General features: G+C 50.2%; 7 protein-coding genes across 7 annotated transcripts; 4 read left to right on the forward strand and 3 right to left on the reverse strand.

The window, feature by feature from the left end:
• Positions 1 to 320: 320 nt before the first annotated feature.
• FPRO_00776 (uncharacterized protein) lies at positions 321 to 2,296 on the reverse strand (the record flags this gene model as incomplete). The annotated part of the gene is made up of 3 exons (XM_031222669.1): positions 321 to 1,437; positions 1,495 to 2,066; positions 2,126 to 2,296. The coding sequence occupies 3 exons, from the start codon at positions 2,294 to 2,296 to the stop codon at positions 321 to 323; spliced, it is 1,860 nt and encodes a 619-aa protein (XP_031075695.1).
• Positions 2,297 to 2,793: 497 nt separating this feature from the next.
• Positions 2,794 to 3,804, forward strand: FPRO_00775 (putative RNA binding protein Rpf2 involved in ribosome biogenesis; the record flags this gene model as incomplete). The annotated part of the gene is made up of 2 exons (XM_031222681.1): positions 2,794 to 2,807; positions 2,865 to 3,804. 2 exons carry the CDS (start codon positions 2,794 to 2,796, stop codon positions 3,802 to 3,804), a joined length of 954 nt encoding a protein of 317 aa, XP_031075696.1.
• Positions 3,805 to 4,726: 922 nt separating this feature from the next.
• Positions 4,727 to 6,359, reverse strand: FPRO_00774 (uncharacterized protein; the record flags this gene model as incomplete). The annotated part of the gene is made up of 2 exons (XM_031222692.1): positions 4,727 to 6,133; positions 6,291 to 6,359. 2 exons carry the CDS (start codon positions 6,357 to 6,359, stop codon positions 4,727 to 4,729), a joined length of 1,476 nt encoding a protein of 491 aa, XP_031075697.1.
• Positions 6,360 to 7,374: 1,015 nt separating this feature from the next.
• FPRO_00773 (uncharacterized protein) lies at positions 7,375 to 7,491 on the forward strand (the record flags this gene model as incomplete). The annotated part of the gene is made up of 2 exons (XM_031222703.1): positions 7,375 to 7,427; positions 7,452 to 7,491. The coding sequence occupies 2 exons, from the start codon at positions 7,375 to 7,377 to the stop codon at positions 7,489 to 7,491; spliced, it is 93 nt and encodes a 30-aa protein (XP_031075698.1).
• A 3,213-nt stretch (positions 7,492 to 10,704) lies between these two features.
• FPRO_00772 (putative cystathionine gamma-lyase) lies at positions 10,705 to 11,973 on the forward strand (the record flags this gene model as incomplete). Its single annotated transcript, XM_031222714.1, has 1 exon — positions 10,705 to 11,973. One exon carries the CDS (start codon positions 10,705 to 10,707, stop codon positions 11,971 to 11,973), a length of 1,269 nt encoding a protein of 422 aa, XP_031075699.1.
• Positions 11,974 to 12,292: 319 nt separating this feature from the next.
• On the reverse strand, positions 12,293 to 13,972 carry FPRO_00771 (uncharacterized protein; the record flags this gene model as incomplete). The annotated part of the gene is made up of 2 exons (XM_031222725.1): positions 12,293 to 13,653; positions 13,708 to 13,972. The coding sequence occupies 2 exons, from the start codon at positions 13,970 to 13,972 to the stop codon at positions 12,293 to 12,295; spliced, it is 1,626 nt and encodes a 541-aa protein (XP_031075700.1).
• Positions 13,973 to 18,312: 4,340 nt separating this feature from the next.
• FPRO_00770 (uncharacterized protein) lies at positions 18,313 to 19,054 on the forward strand (the record flags this gene model as incomplete). The annotated part of the gene is made up of 3 exons (XM_031222736.1): positions 18,313 to 18,436; positions 18,494 to 18,570; positions 18,632 to 19,054. 3 exons carry the CDS (start codon positions 18,313 to 18,315, stop codon positions 19,052 to 19,054), a joined length of 624 nt encoding a protein of 207 aa, XP_031075701.1.
• Positions 19,055 to 19,320: the final 266 nt, after the last annotated feature.

Genomic DNA, 19,320 nt, shown 5'->3' on the forward strand with positions numbered 1-19,320 from the left:
AAGAATAGGTCATTAGCGTCAATTTATGCATAGATGCAATGTATATGGTGAACTTGGTGAAACTATTCGTAGACATTGATGCACGATAATGAGCGTAGAGTGGTTATACACTATATGATATCGTTGCTCCAGGGACGACATCAGTGCAATGCGATTTCTTCCGGAGCCATGAATGTCTCTCATATGTAATATCCAAGCTAGGGCCAAAATCCTTTTACACAGCAAACGCACTATTACTGAGTCCTCTCCGAACTTCCTTGAGGCAGACCGCTTCTTCATGCAAGTCAACTCATTCAAAAAAAAAAAAAAGACGTGAAGCCCTAAAACTCAAATTCAGGTCTGAACACATCCGGATCGACGCCAGCAACGGTCTTCTCCGCCAAATCCCGGCGACCCATTTGTGTAAAGACACGCCGGAGGGTATCGTACAGGGTGCTGCTCCGGTTTTGCGCTGACATGCGGTCGAGTGTCTCATCGACGCCGGAGGCATTATCGCCCAGAATCTCGTACGCCTTGCTCCGGCCGGACTTCTCAATGGCCTTGTGCATCTCCAGAGCGGCTAGGAAGTGACAGGCAGCCTCATGGTGGCAGTGAATGTTGATGCAGCTGACACCTAGGTTATAGCGGGCTCGCACAAAGTTGGGAGCCATGGCAAGGGCCTCCTGGTATGCCGCAATGGCTTCCTCAGAGCGTCCACTATTGGCAAGAGTTGCACCGAGGCGGTTCCAGAGGAGATGAAGCTGCTCCTGTTGGTTGGATGTACCAACCTCTGATGAGTGGAGGGCAGACTGGAAGCAATCCACTGCTTTGTCATAATCCTCTGCGCCATAAAAGAGCACTCCTAGGCCTACCTGCACATCGGGATCCATGTGCTCGCCGTCAGGGCTTAGCTGGGCCGCCTTGATAAACAGATTTGTCACCTTGTCATGAAGCTGCTGCCGGTCTGTGAAACCCATCTCTGCGGGTGGGTGTAGGTCTTTGGGATCGAGAATGTTAGGATACTTAACGGACAACCACCTCTCAAGAGTTCGATATGCTGTGCTGTCGTATCCTTCATTGGTGTATGATACTGCCAGGCCCATCAAGGCCGCCAAGTTGTTGGGGTCAAGTTTCAGCGCTTGCTCGAGAGCCCTGATGGCTGCTGTTTCTTTCTCATTCTGCGCCTGGGCTGTTCCTAGGTAAACCCACGCCTCGGTATGATTAGGATTCTGCTGGACAGCGGATTCGAAAGCCAGCGCGGCCAAGGACAGGTTTCCGCCTTCTCTCATGATGCGCACACCCTCCTCGAAAGCGTTCTTTTCGTCGCGGAAGAAGTTGTCTTGTTCGAATAGGTAGGTTTCGACAGCCGGGTCCCCAAGGCGGCCCCAGTCGCCCATACCCTCGAAATCGGGCATCATATTGTTGCTCCATTCGGTATCGAATTGGTCAAAGTCTTGTCTAGAAGCAGCCGTCTCAGCTTGTATTCCTCTCCATATAGTTTCGAAGTCACCCAACTCATTAGTTTCGGCCGTCAGGCCTTTGTCCATTTCGTTAAGCTCCTGCTCTGCGGCATTTGCCTCTTCTTGTTCCTTAGCCTTATCGCTATCTTGCAGCTCCATCGAGGCGAACTGCTCCTCCCACTTGTGGTCGTCGAGCTCCACGAGGCGGCCCTTGCCCTTGAGATCCTGCTGTTGTGGTTGGTGCATGGGCTGCTGGTTCTGGTACATAGGTTGAAACATGGGAGTGTAGCCCATCGGTCTGTTCATCATGCCGCCCATCATGGGTCTTTGTTGGTTCATCTGGCTAGGAACGTTGCTTTGCATCGGACTCGCTCTCGCGGAAGAACCTTGTGTGTTAAGCTGCTGAAAACGGGCAAATTCGTCAGCGTTAAAGTGTGATTGTGCAGCAGGTGGCGCCTGGAAAGTTGACTCCATCGCTGGCTGGCCATTGAAGTCGTGCGCCCATGTTGGTGACGCCGAGTTGGCTCGCATATGGGATTGGGCTAGGCCGAGAGGGGCCATCTGACTCGGCTGCATGGGGAATTCTTGCTGGAGGCTTGGGCCTTGGTTAAGGAAGCCGTTCATCATCTACAGCATCAAGATTGATGTATTAGTAATAGCTTCAACGGCCCTGTATGGCAGCGCACCTCGTCCTGGGGCGCACTGGCGCTCTGGCTTCGGAATCCATTGAGCTGTCCTCCAGGTCCTCGACCGACTAGACGGTCTTGCTGGAGTGTTCTGTCATTCTGAGTATGCTTATGAAGCTGGCTGAGGGGGTTCGCAGATGTCGAACATTCAGCGCCACCCATAAACGACATGACGGCTAGCGTTCAGTAGAATGAGTTTTGAGTGATCGGGTACGTCGGTAAGCAAAAATAAATTATGGGAGTTTGGAGTCGATGATGAGTTCTCGCTTTAATGATTATGAGAAGATACGAGTTGTAGTTTACAGTTGAGACGGAAGAGGGTCGAACTCCTACTGTGAGCTAGCGAAACCCGAAGTGATGCCCGCGCTATGGCGGGGAAAATACCGAGGCTCCGCCGTCTTCTTTGCCTTTATCGGCAGTACTTACCGAATATGAAGATAACTGTGCCGCACGTGACTGCGGGGTGGCCCAGATTCAACGCGCAGGGGTCACACCGAGCTAACAACGCAATTACTTTCGGTGAAGGGTGAACGGTGAGTAGTGCATGCTTTATCGATAAGAACATTTTTTTTCCTCGTTTCTGTCCACCCAAGGCTACAAGCCAACCTCCCACCTTGAAGCCTCACTACCAATCCTTTCAAGGACATCTATCATTCCCAATTAACAAGATGCTCAGACAAGTGTATGTCAAGCCGGCTCTCAATCACAAGTATTATTTCATAAACTAACAACCATGAAGTAAACCTCGCAATGCGCGCTCAAAGCGAGCCCTCGAGAAGCGCGAACCAAAGGCAAACGAGAATCCCAAGATGTGCCTCTTCCTCCGCGGAACAACATGCTCTCAGATAATCCAGGATGCTCTCAATGATCTTCATCAGATGCGCCAACCTCTCGCTAAGAAGTTCACCAAGAAGAACGCCATCCATCCCTTTGACGATGCCGCCTCGCTCGAGTTTTTCTCCGAAAAGAACGACGCCAGTCTCCTCGTTTTTGGTAGCAGCCAGAAGAAGCGCCCTCACACCTTGACTTTTGTTCGCACCTTTGGTTACAAGGTTCTTGACATGCTTGAGCTCTACCTCGACCCAGAGAGCTTCCGTGCCATTGCTCAGTTTAAAACGAAGAAATTCGCCATTGGCCTGCGGCCTATGATCCTGTTCGCTGGTACTGCCTTTGAGAGCCCTGTCAGCAACGAATTCACCCTTGCGAAGAGCATGCTCCTTGATTTCTTCAAGGGCGAGCCCAGCGACAAGATTGACGTCGAAGGTCTCCAGTACATCATCTCCATTAGCGCAGAGGATAGCACTGGCGAAGGCGATGTTAAGCCCGCCATTCACTTGCGTGTCTATACCATCAGCACCAAGCGATCCGGTCAGCGTCTCCCCCGCGTCGAGGTTGAGGAGATCGGTCCTCGCATGGATTTCCGTGTCGGCCGAGTCAGGGAGCCCGATGAGTCGATGCTCAAGGAGGCCTTGAAGAAGCCTCGCGGCACCGAGGAGCGCACCAAGAAGAACATCACAACTGATTCTATGGGCGACAAGATTGGCCGCGTGCATCTGGGCAAGCAGGATCTTAGCGAGCTGCAGCTCCGCAAGATGAAGGGTTTGAAGCGAAGTCGAAAGGATGCCGAAGACGCGGTGGATGTCGTTGAAGAGGAGGAGACCAAGAGGATAAAGCAATAGGAGATGTGCGGCATTGCATGCTTGGAGTTGGGCGTCTAGGAAAAGGTCTTGTAAAGGCTGCGTCAATAATTGATTTACTGGGTTCGATCCCTAAATATGACAGGTCCTGTCGTATGTCTAATTGAAGTTTCTGATATTGCTGTCATTTATCTGGGCATGGTGATCCCAATGCTGTCATCTCTCCTCTGACATTCAGTCATAGTGTTTAGATACAACTGCTTGAAGCAAGGCTACCGCTCCTTCTATGTTCCAGCTATTACAAGTATCGCTCGCTGGACCATACATGGCTACATTCGAAGCCCCAAACCGCATTTCTCTTTTGTAACGACATTATATACTAATTAAACCGAGATCAAAGTGGAAGGCCCCGCTTCCAGCGACGACCTGGAAACTTGTGCTGGGTATGGAACATGGAGCAACGAAACCATAAGCCCAAGTTTCGCTTGGGCATGTTTGATCTCACTGTACTGTTTCCCGTGCCTGGCTGAACCCTTCAACTCGTAAGTCGTGATCGATGATAAGCTTGCCATTGTGCTAATCAACACAATGACCAAAGTCCTGTGGGTGCCTGGCAAAGAATCTCGAACAATAGGCCAGGCTTTTCCCTCCTTGGTAGATTATCGCGCCGAGAATGTAATCGGGCTGTAAGGCGCCGTGTGATCTCTTACACAAGTGATCATTCGGACCATCTCGTCTCGATACGTCTTGACATAATCAACGGTTTCGATTGCGAGGAAATGGTCGTGAATCATCAAGTGGGATGATGTTAGCCGTCCTCTTATGTCGACTGTAGGTGGAAAGCATTTCTTGCTGACTAGCGACATGCTGAAGCTGGTTACCAACAAGATATTGAAAAGGCCGCGAGACCAGCTCTAAGCCCTAAGGCTCGGCCATCATGGCTGTGCATAGCCGCCACAACATTTCAGTCAGGCGAGTCCGGAACGATGAGATCCTCGTCTGCAATGGGAATAGGAGGCTGCGCATGCTGGTGCAGCATCTCAGCAAATATCTCAATGTGCTGTGTCATAGAGCCAACAGTCTGTTGCTCGGGTGCCTGCTCTTCGAGCTCCGTGCCCCAGATGTCTTGCGGGATAGAGCTGCCGTCCAATAAAGCGATCCTTATTGGCCACTCAAGGTGCCGCCACCACTTAGATCTGGGCTCGAATAAGCTGACCAGGCCCATGACCTCTCGACGAGCCACATCTTGCAACCACCATACGTTATCCATTCGCTTCAGCAATGCAAAGAAGCAAGCAAGGATGGCGAGAGCACGGGGCCGTCTTGCATCAACAAGATCAACGTAGCGCTTCGAAACAGTAGCAGGGAAAGTGAGTGCGGCAGCTGCATGATAGTTTTTATGTGCCCAGTTGAGCACGCTGACAGCATGTGAGTAAGCTTGAGTGGTTGATGAAAGCAAACGAGGATCCTCATTCATTAATTCATCGTTTAGCCCTTCTAGCATATGGCCGAAGAATGAGTCAGGCGAGCGCGGGTTGAGGTTCAGTTGGAAACCAGGTTGCGAATCAATGACAACTTTCACGATGTCGCTGTGGTGGATCCATTGCCACGAGTTTGCGACCACGGTCTTAACGCCTTGAAAAGCATGGAACCAGGAGAGGGGCGGCACATATCGACTCGTTGAATCCCCAGGAGCAGAATCCCCGTCGTCCTTGACAAAGATGCGCGAGGCACTGGCTTGGAAAGCAATGAGCGTCGCTGTGAGGAAGAGAGCCTCCGCATTGTCGGGCGTAATGCCCGAGCCCAGCGATGCACCGAATGCAGAAAGAGAGGAGGCCGAGTAGGCATGTGAAGCGCGGACCAACGCTTTGTCATTCGGAGACATTGAGCGTAGATGGAGGGCTGCGACAGACAAGATGGCGTCGGCGAGGTACGTCTTGCCGTTGCCAGAGAAGGCCATCTGTGGGACGGCACGCTGCCAGATATCCTCGGCGGCAGGCGAGTTGGTCAGGAGCGTCTTGGAGGTGACATTGGTGTAGTGATGCATCAAACGCAGCTCGAGCATTCGTTCGCCATGGTCTATGGTGTTGGTGGACGAGCTTATCGAAGGTTGCGAGTAGACGGAAGTCGGAGGAGAAGGATTTGGTCGCGGCGCTCTTGCTGGACTTGAAGGGGCACGTGGGCGTGGTAGCGGAGTTCTTGGAGCAGAATTGAAGTTGACAGTCGGCGCAGGCGAGGGAGTAGGTGCGCCGATACTCTCAGTACTGGTATTAGTTGATATGGCAAGTTCTTCGAGGACATCGGGGTTGCTGAAATCGCAAGGAACGCCGTGCTTGGCACAGTTACCACATCGTGGGTGAACCTCGTCGCACTACAACCAATGGGAATTTCGAGTCAGTCCAGGCGTCCAAAAAGATCAAGAGTCTGGGGGCGACTCGAGCCAATGCGAAGAATGTTCATGTTTGAACGACGAGCGCGCAATATGGTGCGATGCGTTGAGGCATAAGCAGAGGATCGATAAGACCTACTTTTATCTTCCTATTCTTACACCTCCGACAACCCGCCCGAGACTTTTTGTGAGAGCGTCGAGGAGGCATGATGGATTGAGAAAAGGGGCAAAGGAGAAAGAGATATGTAATTTGTTTGTTTCACGTGTCGTTTGTCAACAATTTCCCTGGGAATGTATGGAGAGGACCCTGAAATGTGAGTAGAATCGCAGCATGGCCGCAGAGGCAGGGGGCCTCTATACGGTTGGCTTTGGGGAAAGGAGAAGCAACAGTAGAGAGCAGAGAAGGAAGAGAGATTATTATAAGGAAGAGAATTCCATGACGCGTGTTGAAGAACGAAGAGAGGCGAAATCGTGGTTGAGCACGAAACGGTAAAGTTTTCGAACTTGGGGGCAGAAGCTGGCAGTTAGTTACTGCTGAGATTCCCCGTTTCGAGCAAGTGCGGTGAAGGAGAATCTGGTGCTATTGTGATGTGATGAGATGCAAATGAGGGCAGAAGAGATGCAGCCAGCAGCCACCGCGCACCATGAAGTGGAGGGGCGGTCCCGTCGGCAGGACAGCCTAGTGGAGCTTGTAGTGTCGAGTTGGGTCCCCGGTTCAGCACAGTTCTAACCTGTCATGGCCTGCTGTTGGCGTCTACAGCGAATGGGAGCTGGGAAGGCTGCACAGCCAGTCAACAGGGATATGGGCCTGTCCTGTCGTGTGCTTCCCGTCTGCTCTGCTCCCCGAGCCCTCCTGATACCTAGGTATGTACGGAGTATTGCTGTGCGTGTTGTCGGGGATGCTTTTGGTATCAGCTTCTCATTGTGGAGCCCGAATATCGACGCTTTGTCGATTGTATCCTTCGCCTAAGGGACCACGTAGACAGGTGGACTGAGGATAACATAAAAAAGGATGAGGACGGCCCGGATACCGCCAGATGGCTATCGTTTCTTTGATCATCACCAAGTCTATGGCACAATGGGCTGAACGAGGGACAGAAGTGTCGCAGAGGACCCAGTGACAGGAGAGACATCCGTACTCAGACACCTGCAAAAAGGTCACGCAGATTCAAAGATTACGCATGGACCCCTATCCAGGCGTACAATGGCTTATTCCAACCAACATGGCTGCCTCAAAGCCACTCCAGTTCAGACTCATCTTCTTCATGTCAATCGGGTGAGATAAGTTGTTCCGACTGAGGCTGTGTCAATTGGACGCCAATGGCAACTATGACGGGTAGATAGATAATGGGTGCATGGAGATATTAATCTTCCGTCCATGAGCACCTACAGAATATGGGGGTTCTCCCTTTGTCGGATATTGGGGTGGTTTGGTGGTCCGATCGTATCATGAGATCTACCGTCTTTTGGGAACACGGGACGATGGTGTCCAATGAAACCACGACATCCTGTCAGACTGAGAAAACGTTGAGCCGTCGGGGATGTGGTTATTCCGAGGGTTAAGATGAAGGATTCAGGACATTCGGTGCCTGTCGATTTGGATGACGTTTCGACATTAATTAATTGATGGATTGATGCATTTTCAAATTGATCTGCGGCCTCCGTACTCGTATCATAATGTCTGTTACAGGCTAGCCACCTTCCGACCTTAGTTCCCTCTTGTCCAAGGGGAGGGCGTGAAAAGGTGATAGATAGTGCAAACAGGAGCCAGCCAGTCCAGGCATTGTTACTTGTGTCCAAAATGCACAGGAACATGAGGTAATATGACATATACTCTAGCCTAGGTATTTTATGTCCGAATGCCATAGACTTTTACAATAATACTAGGTACATATGCACCTATCTCTGAAGAAAAAGTCAGAGTCAGTTCCCTCCTTCCATAACTATTCTTACAAGGGTCCGTCATGACTATCGGTTAAGGCAGCAAAACGAGGCTAAGGCAGAAGAATTGTTCATTCGATCCAACATCACTTGCATCTATCTATCTAGGTACCTTAGGTCTTAGGTATACTACAGAGCACCGAGGAATAGTACACAAAAGGTACTTATCAACTCTTCTTAGATATTATAGTCGTTAAATTCCTGGCTTCATGTCAATTCAGTACAACACATCTTCTTTGGTAAATCTCAACAAACGATAAAATCTTTAAACTCTGTACTAAATCTGGTCCTGTCCGTAATCTGTTGGTGCCAGCATTAGATCTGCTGACTCCATTTCCGGGCGGACATGACGACACGAACAATCACGACATCGTCGACCTGCAAGGAACCGCTTATCTTTTATGGCAGCTCTCTCCAGGTGTGTGAGATTTTTGCGGGGGGCACGGGACAATCACAAATGCATTCAGCCTCTGTACCTAATAAGAATTGTGTTGCAGCCACACAAAGAGCTCGGTAAACAAGAGGTTGTACACACCAACAGAACAAACCCTTGCACGGGATGTCGGTCATGGATTTTATTTGACGATCACGACTTGAGCTGATGCACTGATTCCAAAGCAAACGGCGGAGTTCTCGTTATCAGATAAACACAATGTGACGCGAGTTTATAGGCAACTAGGTTACTCGAAAACGTTGCGGCCACATCGGCTCAATACTAACTCTCTGTATATATCACCGAAAGGAGTAGGTACTTTAGGTAGGTATCCCGGTGGAACTACCTATGGACGGGATGTCAGACATGGGGCGGCTTACAGCCAGCGAGAACCGTACTATCTTACCAAAGATAGGTTCTCCCTTCTATCACGACATCGAGCACATGATGCGCCAGAGCCTCACCGATCAAAGGTTCTCTGTTAGCTGAGCTGACTAAAACGCTTGAAGACTTTCCTCCGTTGTCTCTCACGGTGAAATGATGGATACAAGAACACCCCCCTCCACTTATCGCCGAAAGGACCGCATCTGCCCGTCGCAGACCCGACAGACAATAGGAAACATCGAATGGTATTCGCGCGCCTTGCGCCAGGGAAATAAAGATGATACGAACCCATATATGTAAGCCATCGAGGACATACCCAGGGGAGGGGACCTTTGTTGCTGCAGTGGCGCCAAATTGCCATGGACAGTAGATGATGAAAAAGGCGTATGCTTCTGTAAGCAGCTTTCCTAGGTCACATTTGTCATTGAGTCCAAGGAAATCAGCTCGGGCACGCCGCAAGGTTACCCAAACAGGCATTCACCTGTCAAACCGTCAGTTGCAGTCCATACATTTTTGGGCAGTGGACTTCGGCCGTTTTCCTTTCTTTCTTTCTATCCTATGGCACTCTAGCGGATGACGAAAGGCACAAGAGGCGGCGCCATCCGGGCCATCGGCCAGAATACGATCATTGTACATGAGATATCACCAACTCTGAGATGAACTTGGGTGGAGGGGCAAGTAGACATGAGGTATACCGATTGAGTCTTGTGTAATCCATTTCCTCGTTGTTCTACCTTCTGGTGTACCTAACGTATCTATTCGACTTACAAATGTTTGGAATGGAACAAGCCATAGAAGAAGTCAATTCATCTCATCTAAGTGTGTAATCCAGGCGCTAGAAGAAATGGAAATTTGATATAAATCATGAGAGCCCATTTTTTCCTTCGCTGGACCCTTCCATGATTCCACAATCCCAGCATCCCAATCTGTCTAACTGATCCTTGCCCTCCGCTTGGTCTTGATCCTTAAGCCGACGATATCTGTCTGTACTTTGTACACCGAGAGCCGATACCCGACCACGAAAAAAACACAACCCAGCCAAAGTTGCATATTTTTTTGGCACACGAGTCACTCACTAATCAATTCTTTTTACGTTTATTTACTCTGTGAACCGTACATCATTATTAATCTATTGAGTCAATTTCCCCGACAAGCTGGCATCTCATCATCGTCTTTTTGACTCTTGAAACTCTCGATCCCTTGCTCAAGAGGCTGCTGTGACGTGATCGTCAAGGTTTCAAACCCACCTCTGCTCTAGACCTCTGAGACTTTCTGTCTGTCTTTTATCGACGACACGACATTGCTCCTTCAGGACTAAACTCTACGCCCTCCGCCTTTTGCGCATCATCTCGACCCTGGATCGCGTCAAACCGAGGCTTCCCTTTGTTTCTCTGTATCTCACTTGGCGCAGCAGAATTGCATCCAGTACCTTACCTAGGTAGCTCAGGTACCTACCTAGCTCTGATATAAAAAGGGTCCCCTCTCACGTTCCCCATACCTATTACATTACACAACAGACCAGGGCAACACAGGAAAAGGGAAAAAAGGCTTTTTTCCCTCTTTTTTTCACCCTTCAGCCCCGCCTGGACCTCCACTTGCTTGTCACTAGAGCCCAGAGTTTATATCTATATCAACATCTCTGTCACCACATCCATCCCACCTCAACCTCTCTTCCTTACTTCACCTCAACTCGCCGACTTTCTTCAGCTTCTCTTCGACCTCGTCTCTAGATCCTGTCGAGGCTCAATTATAACCCCTCTCCCTCTTTCAGACCCTCAGTCAATCCTCCGCTACAATGTCGGCTGCTCCTCTCAACTCGGACCCTGTGGCCACCCCACCTCGCCCTCCGTCCCCCGTCCACAGCTTCGGTACTCTCGCCGTCCACGCCGGCGCTCCACATGACCCCGCTACCGGCGCCGTGATTGAGTCCATCTCTCTGTCGACCACATTTGCTCAGTCCGCCGTTGGCAAGCCCGTTGGCGAGTATGAGTACTCCCGATCCTCCAATCCCAACCGTACCAACTTTGAGACCGCTGTTGCTGCTCTCGAGCACGCCAAGTACGCCCTCGCCTTCTCCTCCGGTTCCGCCACCACCGCCACCATCCTCCAGAGTCTCGCTGCCGGCAGCCATGTCATCTCCGTCTCCGATGTCTACGGAGGTACCCACCGATACTTCACTCAGGTCGCAAAGGCCCACGGCGTCAAGGTGACCTTCACACCAGAGATCGAGGTCGATATCAGCGAGCACATAACCCCCGATACCCGTCTGATCTGGATCGAGAGTCCCAGCAACCCTACCCTGCGCCTTGTCGATGTCCGAGCTGTTGTTTCTGAGGCCCATAAGCACGGTGTCCTCGTCGTTGTTGACAACACTTTCCTTTCCCCTTACGTCCAGAACCCCCTCGATTTCGGTGCCGACATCGTTGTCCACAGTGTCACCAAGTACATCAACGGTCATAGTGATGTGGTCATGGGTGTTGCTGCTTTCAACAGCGACGAGCTCAAGAACCGTCTGAGCTTCCTTCAGAACGCCATTGGCGCAGTTCCCTCAGCATTTGACTCCTGGCTTGCTCACCGTGGTCTGAAGACTCTGCATCTGCGAGCTCGTGAGGCCAGCCGCAACGCCGACGCTGTGGCCCGAGCTCTTGAGGCTTCTCCTCTAGTCATTGCCGTCAACTACCCGGGTCTTGACTCTCACCCTCACCGACATATCGCCAAGAAGCAGCACCGTGATGGTCTGGGTGGCGGCATGCTCTCATTCCGCATCCAGGGTGGTCACGCTGCCGCTGAGCGTTTCTGCCAAGTGACGAAGATCTTCACTCTCGCTGAGAGTCTTGGTGGTGTTGAGAGTCTGGTCGAAGTTCCCAGCAGCATGACTCATGCCGGTATTCCTCGAGATCAGCGTGAGGCTGTCGGTATTTTCGACGACCTTGTTCGCATCAGCTGCGGTGTTGAGGACGCCCAGGACCTTACCAATGACGTTCTCCAGGCCCTCGAGAAGGCTACGTCCGCGGCCAAGACCAACGGTTTCAACGGTAACGGCAATGGCGTCAACGGCTCCTAGGCGCATGTCCTAATAGTTTTTCCCAGTCGGTTTTTCGTTTATTTAGAAGATGATCTATGATGACATGTTATGAGAATTATTTCCTTTGTTTGAGGATGCTCTAAAAGCAAATAAAAAGATAAGGGGTGTGCTTCATTCAGGGCCCCCCTGGGTTGGCATTTATATAGCGGCTATGGTCAAAGCTGATGCAAATCGCATCGCTTTGTTATTGGGGCTTGGTTGACAAGCTACCTGAAGAATATTATTTCGATTTCTCGAAGTTGTCTATAGCCAATGGATCGTGGTATCTCGTCGTGACATAGGTGCCCCCGAATCGTCATTAAATATGTTCGTCGTCAGAAGGTGGGATATTAAACAAGTTTTCCGTAAACTCGTTTGCCATACTATTCTCAGCAGACCACTCATTGCGACGCCGATGTATCTCACTCATGCCTTCACATGCCGTCTCGGCGATGAAATGTAACTCATCAAGAGTGTTGGAGTTGCAATTTGGGAACACGCCATCGATGCTGCGTTGCCACTCTGACGTGGAATTGGCGACAGCCGTCTGGTACGCATTAGTATCGTATTCAACCACTCCCAGTGCACGATTCCGTGGGAGCAGATTGTTCAGAAGACCGTCGAACAGAGCGTCCGCAGGAAGGTATTCAACTGCATCTTTGGTAAGAGCCGTAGGTTGGCGGATTCCCATGACCACTTCAACGAAGCGCTGAGAGATGCTTCGACCAAGACCACAGGGGTCAATGAGGTCAAACTCTGGCTGTGTGGGCATATCCTCGAGCATGTAGTGATCGTAGGCCAGGAAAGATGCTCGGCAGATTCTCAGATGTGGTGTTGCACATCTCAGCGCCATAGCAATCCAATGGCAGTCATCCCCTGGACGTTGGTTGGGCATACCGACCCAAAGTATTTTCTTAGAATCCTCGTTCCAGTCGCGCGATTGCTCGACCTTGAGATATACTTCGTTCAAATAAAGCTCTCGAAGTGTGTTTCCAAAATTCTCCGCCGTACGGACAAATACCTCTGGGCACAGCTCGATCCGTTTGAGCTCCAAGCATGTGAGATTAGAGTGTATGATGCTAGGCGCCGGTAATGACTTGGCGCGCCACTCGTCAACAGGCATCTGCCAGAATTTCGTCTGTTTCAGCCCTCGTGGTGGGCGATCATCGTGGTCCATCCCTACCAAGCAGAGACTCTTGAGCTCTCCCGCGTTCTCAACGAGGTTCCAAAGGCATGATCCGAATAGTCCCACGGTTATGGGCTCGTTCTCGTGTCGCCGTAACGTCAAGACGAGGTGTTCCAACACTTCCAAAACTTTCATGATGTTCATTACATCGATCGGGTTCATCCAGAGGTGGCGTATGGCTACATCGGTCACATTCTCTACGACGAGTGTATTGAGCTTCGCTGAGTCTTCCTCGGGTCGCTGCGCAAAGGCTTTCAGTGTGTTGGCCAGGATCATTGTGGCGGCGTTGCAATGGCGGCCGACAAGCTGGAAGGGGAGGTTGAGTCGTAGACGGTCAACGTCACGGCAGTAAAATAACATCTCCTCGACCTTCTGATAGTAATCCGTCTCCGTGAAAGATGCTTCATTCATGCAGTATTTTTTGTGTAGTGTTTGACAAAAGTCAGCCATGGACGGGACTCTTGCAAATACGGTATCAAGGAACTCGACTTCCACTGGAATCATCAGTTAGCCACCACATGTGCGCAGGCCTGGGGTCGGACACTCACGGTCATCTCTCAGAACCATCAGGTCGATGTATAGGCTCTTGCAATGATATCCTATCGTCTGGAGTGCGTCTATTTGTGGGTGTTCTATACCGCTCGTCTTGCTCAGGCGCGAGAATTCCAGGTCCAGAGTCCGGCATGCGAACGGCTTGAGAATCTGGTCAAAGACGCGGCAAACGAGCCGAAGATCGAGGACCGCATTCTTGGGGCCATATTCGATGCATTGCTGAAGTATCGCATCGATCAGTTCTCGTGGTAGGCGATTCATGATAAGCAATGTCTTGTATGGTTCGGCTGATTGTGGAATGAGGGCAAATGGATGGGGTCAGCAGCAGTTGATGTGCATCGAGCGCTGCTGTGCAACTTCAGATTTCATTCGAGAGTTGCATGGAAGAGAAGTCAGGGCCTTTATTTTTGTCGGAACATAACTCATCAAGCCTGTCTCGTAGGGCAGAGAACGTTTGGTTGAGGGGCAGACACACGTTCTAAGGACCGCGAGTACCCAGGTAGGTAGTTGAGGTTGAAGTTGGAGTTGTTAGGTTGGGCTATCAACCAATGGAGTTCAGGAGCTGAGATCATCATGCAGGGACCCGACCGCGTTACTTGACGCCCGGGGAGCTCTCCACCCCCACTGATTCCAAGCGTCGCATTTTAGTAGGGTGCTAATGAAGTCGGCTACCCTGTATCCAACTACCTACTTCCATCTGGAAGTGTGATTTCGGTATGTCCTCTCGGTTGATAGAAACGCCAGCTCCTGCCTTATCCGATTTTTTTCTTCTTCTTCATTTTATATATTCTCAAAACATCATGTGTTGAATAATGGAAGAGTCTCATTCGGGACCCAAGGGCGGTCAGATGGTGGACATGTGTTACCAACGACATAGCTAATGGGTTGCGATAATGCCCAATGTTGACATCAAAATCTAAGAATTCACCGGAATTTTTTGAACAATATCTTAGGAACGAGCAATCCCCCAACCCAAAGCAAGCCCCGAGTTCTTTACAAAAAGTGGGCGACAACGAGCCTAGTTGAACCATATGAAAACTGAAAACTCGAAAGTTGGTGTGGTTTATTATGAATACTCCATGATGACTGAAGATTGTGTTGTCTTAGATATGACAGAAAACCATATGGGACTCGGAAAATCGTGCCGAGCCGCCAGGGAATGCAACGAGATATTCATGTAAGACCGTAATTACTCTCTGATCGAGACGGGAAAAACGGCACGATGCTATGCCCTCAGAAAAGGAGAACCGCTTTTGCGGAATATCGGCAGTCATGAACTGGAACAAATATGAAGCCATTGATTCTAGCCGCGTAAGAGCCAGTTCAACTCAAATCCACAGTACTCTTGCCATACGCTGTACGCGTAGGTCTATGACAACGCCTGAACGGCTCCCTTGGCAGCCTGCAGTCGAGAAGAGGTGAAGTTAAAAGGCGGCTAGTAACGTTAGCCATCCGCGATATGGCTGCAGGGGCGCTAAAAGAGCACAGAATTCTGCAAGCCCAGGCAACCTCCTAGCTCATCGGTTGGCAGCAGGAAAAGCCCTCGTGATAAGAGTATGAGAGGCTGGTCGACCGCAGAGCTGCCAACAGCAAAGGCAAAAGAAAGCCACCTCCTAACCGCAGCACTAAACTGATGGTCACAGATAGGGTTCCAAGATCCTGAAATCATCTAGCGTCTGAGAATTCTCTCCTCTCGCCCTTAACATGGTAGTTGGTAGCCAACAGCAACAGAAGATTCAAATCGCAGCGAATGATACCTACCTACACAGCCATGTAGCCTCGCTGGGCCATAGGCCTGAATATCTCTAGGTCCGCCAAGGTGAATCTCAAGCCAATAAACCATGTCCTCCCTGATGGGCAACTTACATATAACAACAGCCACAGATACTGTACGTGGCACTGAGTTGATCGTGTCTGGGGTGCTAGTGAAGTTTCTTATTGGTGAAAACTGACACAAGCTTGTTAACAAGACCTCGTTTGAAGGCCGGCCTCAGTTTCATCGTGGGAAATTGAGAATCAATGAACGGTGCGGAGTTCCCAGGCCGTGGCCCCTCAACCTGGTCATGATAAACCAACTCCAGATCAACTCCATACACAGACTGCCAGTGACTTCAACAAGAAAACAGCATATTGACATCTGAACAGGGGAGAGAAAATGGTCAGATTAGTTCGGTACGGGGATAATGGAGTGACGCACTTTACATGGGACGAGACAAGGGACATGGGAACGTGGATCAAGGGTGGATAAGGAATTGCGCTAGCCAAGTCCTGTATCATCCACTCGTCACTGCCTACCTACCTAGGTATGCTTGTTGAGCTGCTTCTTCGGTGAAAAGCCAGAGGGGGAAAACAATACCACGATGGGGCGTTTTATTTCTCTGCCAGATGTGAAGAGTCTCGAAGTTGTTAAAAATCGATAAAAGGAATCATGAGGTCTCTTTACTGACAAAGGGATTCGACTTCCCAAAACCGCTTTGAAACTCCAGTATCATAATTTAAAGAAATAGCATGCAAGGGCTGTAAATGAAAGTAGACATGGTGGTTGGAGATAGCCTACCCAACCTAGGGGAGGAAAGAAAACACAGGACCTCGATCCTAAGTGACAAAAAGACTTAGGTAATAGAGCATAAGCTTGAGACAACTTTTGCTAAGTTTATTTTGACACCTTACAGTAAGGTTCGCTGTTTTCTTGCTCCCTGAGGGCCAACATGAACAAAAGGTCCGAGTGCCTGATACAACCATCGGCGCTGAAATGCCGTGACCCCGTTGGAGAAAGAGTCGCATCTTGGCGAATTTCTTTCTCCATGAGCAAGTGACATGATAATGAAAAGTGCCTTTGCCTTTTCCCGTTTGTTCCGGAATAGCGCGCCTGGGCAGACCGGTGTCCATTTCTTTTAGTCGCGCAGCAAAACCAGCCTCTCGCCAAGTAAACATTGCCCAGCCAACCCAACCCAACCCCCCAATTGCAGCTGCTGCAGAGATAGAATCTCAAAGTGTGAATTCAGAAACAATTATGCTTCTGCTCTTGTTCCTGTTGCGAGCACGGAGAAGTACGGTGATATGGTAGGCCAATAAGATGGTCCGTGCCCGAAATCAGAGACAATGGTGATGCAAAACTTCGGAAATCATTGGTTCGTCTCATATATGGGCCTGCAATCTTTAGATGCTGGGCGGACTTTTTGCTCGCCTGTGAGAACCGACGAAGCCATGGCACAGCTCTCTAATCTAGGTAATTATGGGAATTGCTGGCAACACAAAGCCTACATTTTGGCATCAGTACCACAGATTGCAAAAAAAAAAAAAAAAAAAAAGGCCGAGCCTTTACCCTATTCACTAAGCACATTGTTATAAAGCTGTTTTTTGTATATAAAAACAAAATATTTTCTTAGGCAGTTGACCCTAAAGGCCGCCATATTTTCCCAGTATACCTTAAATGTAGTTGCTGGGGAACCCTTGTGCTTGGAGACTTTCAGTGCATACGTGTTGGACTGAGGGTGAGTGATGAGTGATGACGAGACTGAGACTGGATTGTAACTGGAACCGGACACCGCTGGAATCTAGCGCGATATCGAGAGCTCAACCTAGTGCCCGTCAACGTGCATGAGAAGATCCTGGTCACCCATGAGTGAGTGACAATTGATTGCTGATTGTGTCCCACTTGTTCGGTCCCAGCCGCTTGCCTGGGCCTTGTCACTCCATGCGAGACGGGATTTTACCCGGAAAGGATGAACGACATCTCGATCGTCAATATGGGAGGCAACCAAGGCGCGGCATTGCTTGGCTTCATGAGTTCTCAAGCTCTGGCACCTACCTTGAGTACATGGAAAATCATGGTGGTTGAGTAGTAGCCATCGCGACTAAAACGGAAATGGCGCTGGTCAAGCTCGACTAGGCTCAAGATGGTGTGAGTGGTGAGTGGCTAAGACAGGGAAGGTGTGGGTACGATGCGACCTCTAGCCGAGCTGTGCCTGTGCGTTTTTCCCTTGTTGAGAGACGGGGAGAGTTTTGCAGCGAAGTCAATGGCGGATGCCACCAGGAGGATATTCTATTGGCCAGATAGCCCTTCGACTTGCCCGAGATGGAGATTCCCATGGGTTACGGGTTGTGGGCACTTCATGCCGCGGCCGAGTTCCAGTTCGAGTTCCATCGATCTCAGTGCTGTTTTCCAGTGTTTACAGAGGCCCAAGGTACCTACCCAACTGAGTCTGGAAGCACGGTCTTGTCTAAGGCGAGCAAGGTAATCAAACCGAGGCCAGTCGCAAGTGACGGCACCTGCCCAGATAAAGCCAAAGCCAAGGGACACAGAAAGTTAGCCTGGTTAGCTACTATCCACACCTGCCCAAACTCTGTTGCTGTTTCTTTCCCGTCGTTTAAAACCTACTCTCCGCCTCGTCTTTCTCCTCTCTTCCTTCCGCGTTCCGTTTGCATCAGAAGACCTCTTGACCCAGAGCATAAGAAGGATTTCAACCTCAATTCTTCCACTTGCAAAATCAACTTGTCGCAAAACATCGATTCATCATCGTTCCACTTATTGCATCGCCTTCACCACGATAATCATCTCACAATAGATCCATAAACACTCTACCCAAACATTATTCACGATGCGTTCATCTTTTGCCCTCCTCGCCATGGCCGTCTCCGCCGTCTCGGCCCAGGCTGTCCAGAACTATAAGAGCTCCCTTGACATGACAATTGACCCCAATACTGTGGATCTCGCTACCCGATGTACGTACTGAGAATAGAAAACTGACAAATGTTCACCGGCGTGCTAACAATTCACAGCTTCCTGGTGTGGTGCCCAGCAGAACACCTGTGATGCTCTTTGCAAGGACGATACCAACGAAAACAAATGTACCGAGGTATGTAGTACTGTTCAAATCATTTTCTCGTCTACTTGAAGCATGCTAACACTTCATCAAGAACGATCTTAAGTGGGAATGCACCTGCTCGTCTAACAGCTCGACCCCCGGTCTCCAGTACTACACCCAAACCATGCCTACCTTCATTTGCGAGGAGCTTTTCAGCCAGTGCATCTCGCAGAACACTGGCAGCCAGTCTGGCCAGAGGGAATGCACTTCCAAGATCGAGGACAAATGCGCCAAGCAGAACCCCCCTAAGGATGTGGTTAGCGACGATGACGACGGTACTTCCAGCACTGCTACTGACACTGCTACCGACACTGCTACCACATCTGCCACTCGTGCCTCATCAGGATCAGCTACTGGCACTGCCGCGTCCGTGACATCGACGTCGTCCGATGCTTTCGCTGCCCCTACCATGGCGCCAGCGGGCAGAGGTGCGGCCGCCGCTGTGGCTCTCGGCATGCTGGCCTACCTTATCTAAGTGTTGGAGGTTTAAGCATGGGGGGTGCTGCATCAGCAGTGCTACGGCAATATCCTGGCGCCCCATCATGTGCCATCCTTTGCCGATGAGTAGCAGGCCAGAGCGTATCCTGTGCACCGTTCTTCACTTCTCTTGCCCATTTTATTTTACAATACACCTTTTCGACGTGCAATGCGATACCTTTTGATGAGTATAAGACCCAACGATGTAGCTTTGTTAAAGCTTGGATGAGGTAATGACACGCTTCGGCGTACCGACTGGCGGGT

The sequence above is a fragment of the Fusarium proliferatum genome (genome assembly GCF_900067095.1).
Source record: "Fusarium proliferatum ET1 genome assembly, contig: FPRO_scaffold001, whole genome shotgun sequence".
NCBI lineage: Eukaryota > Fungi > Ascomycota > Sordariomycetes > Hypocreales > Nectriaceae > Fusarium > Fusarium proliferatum.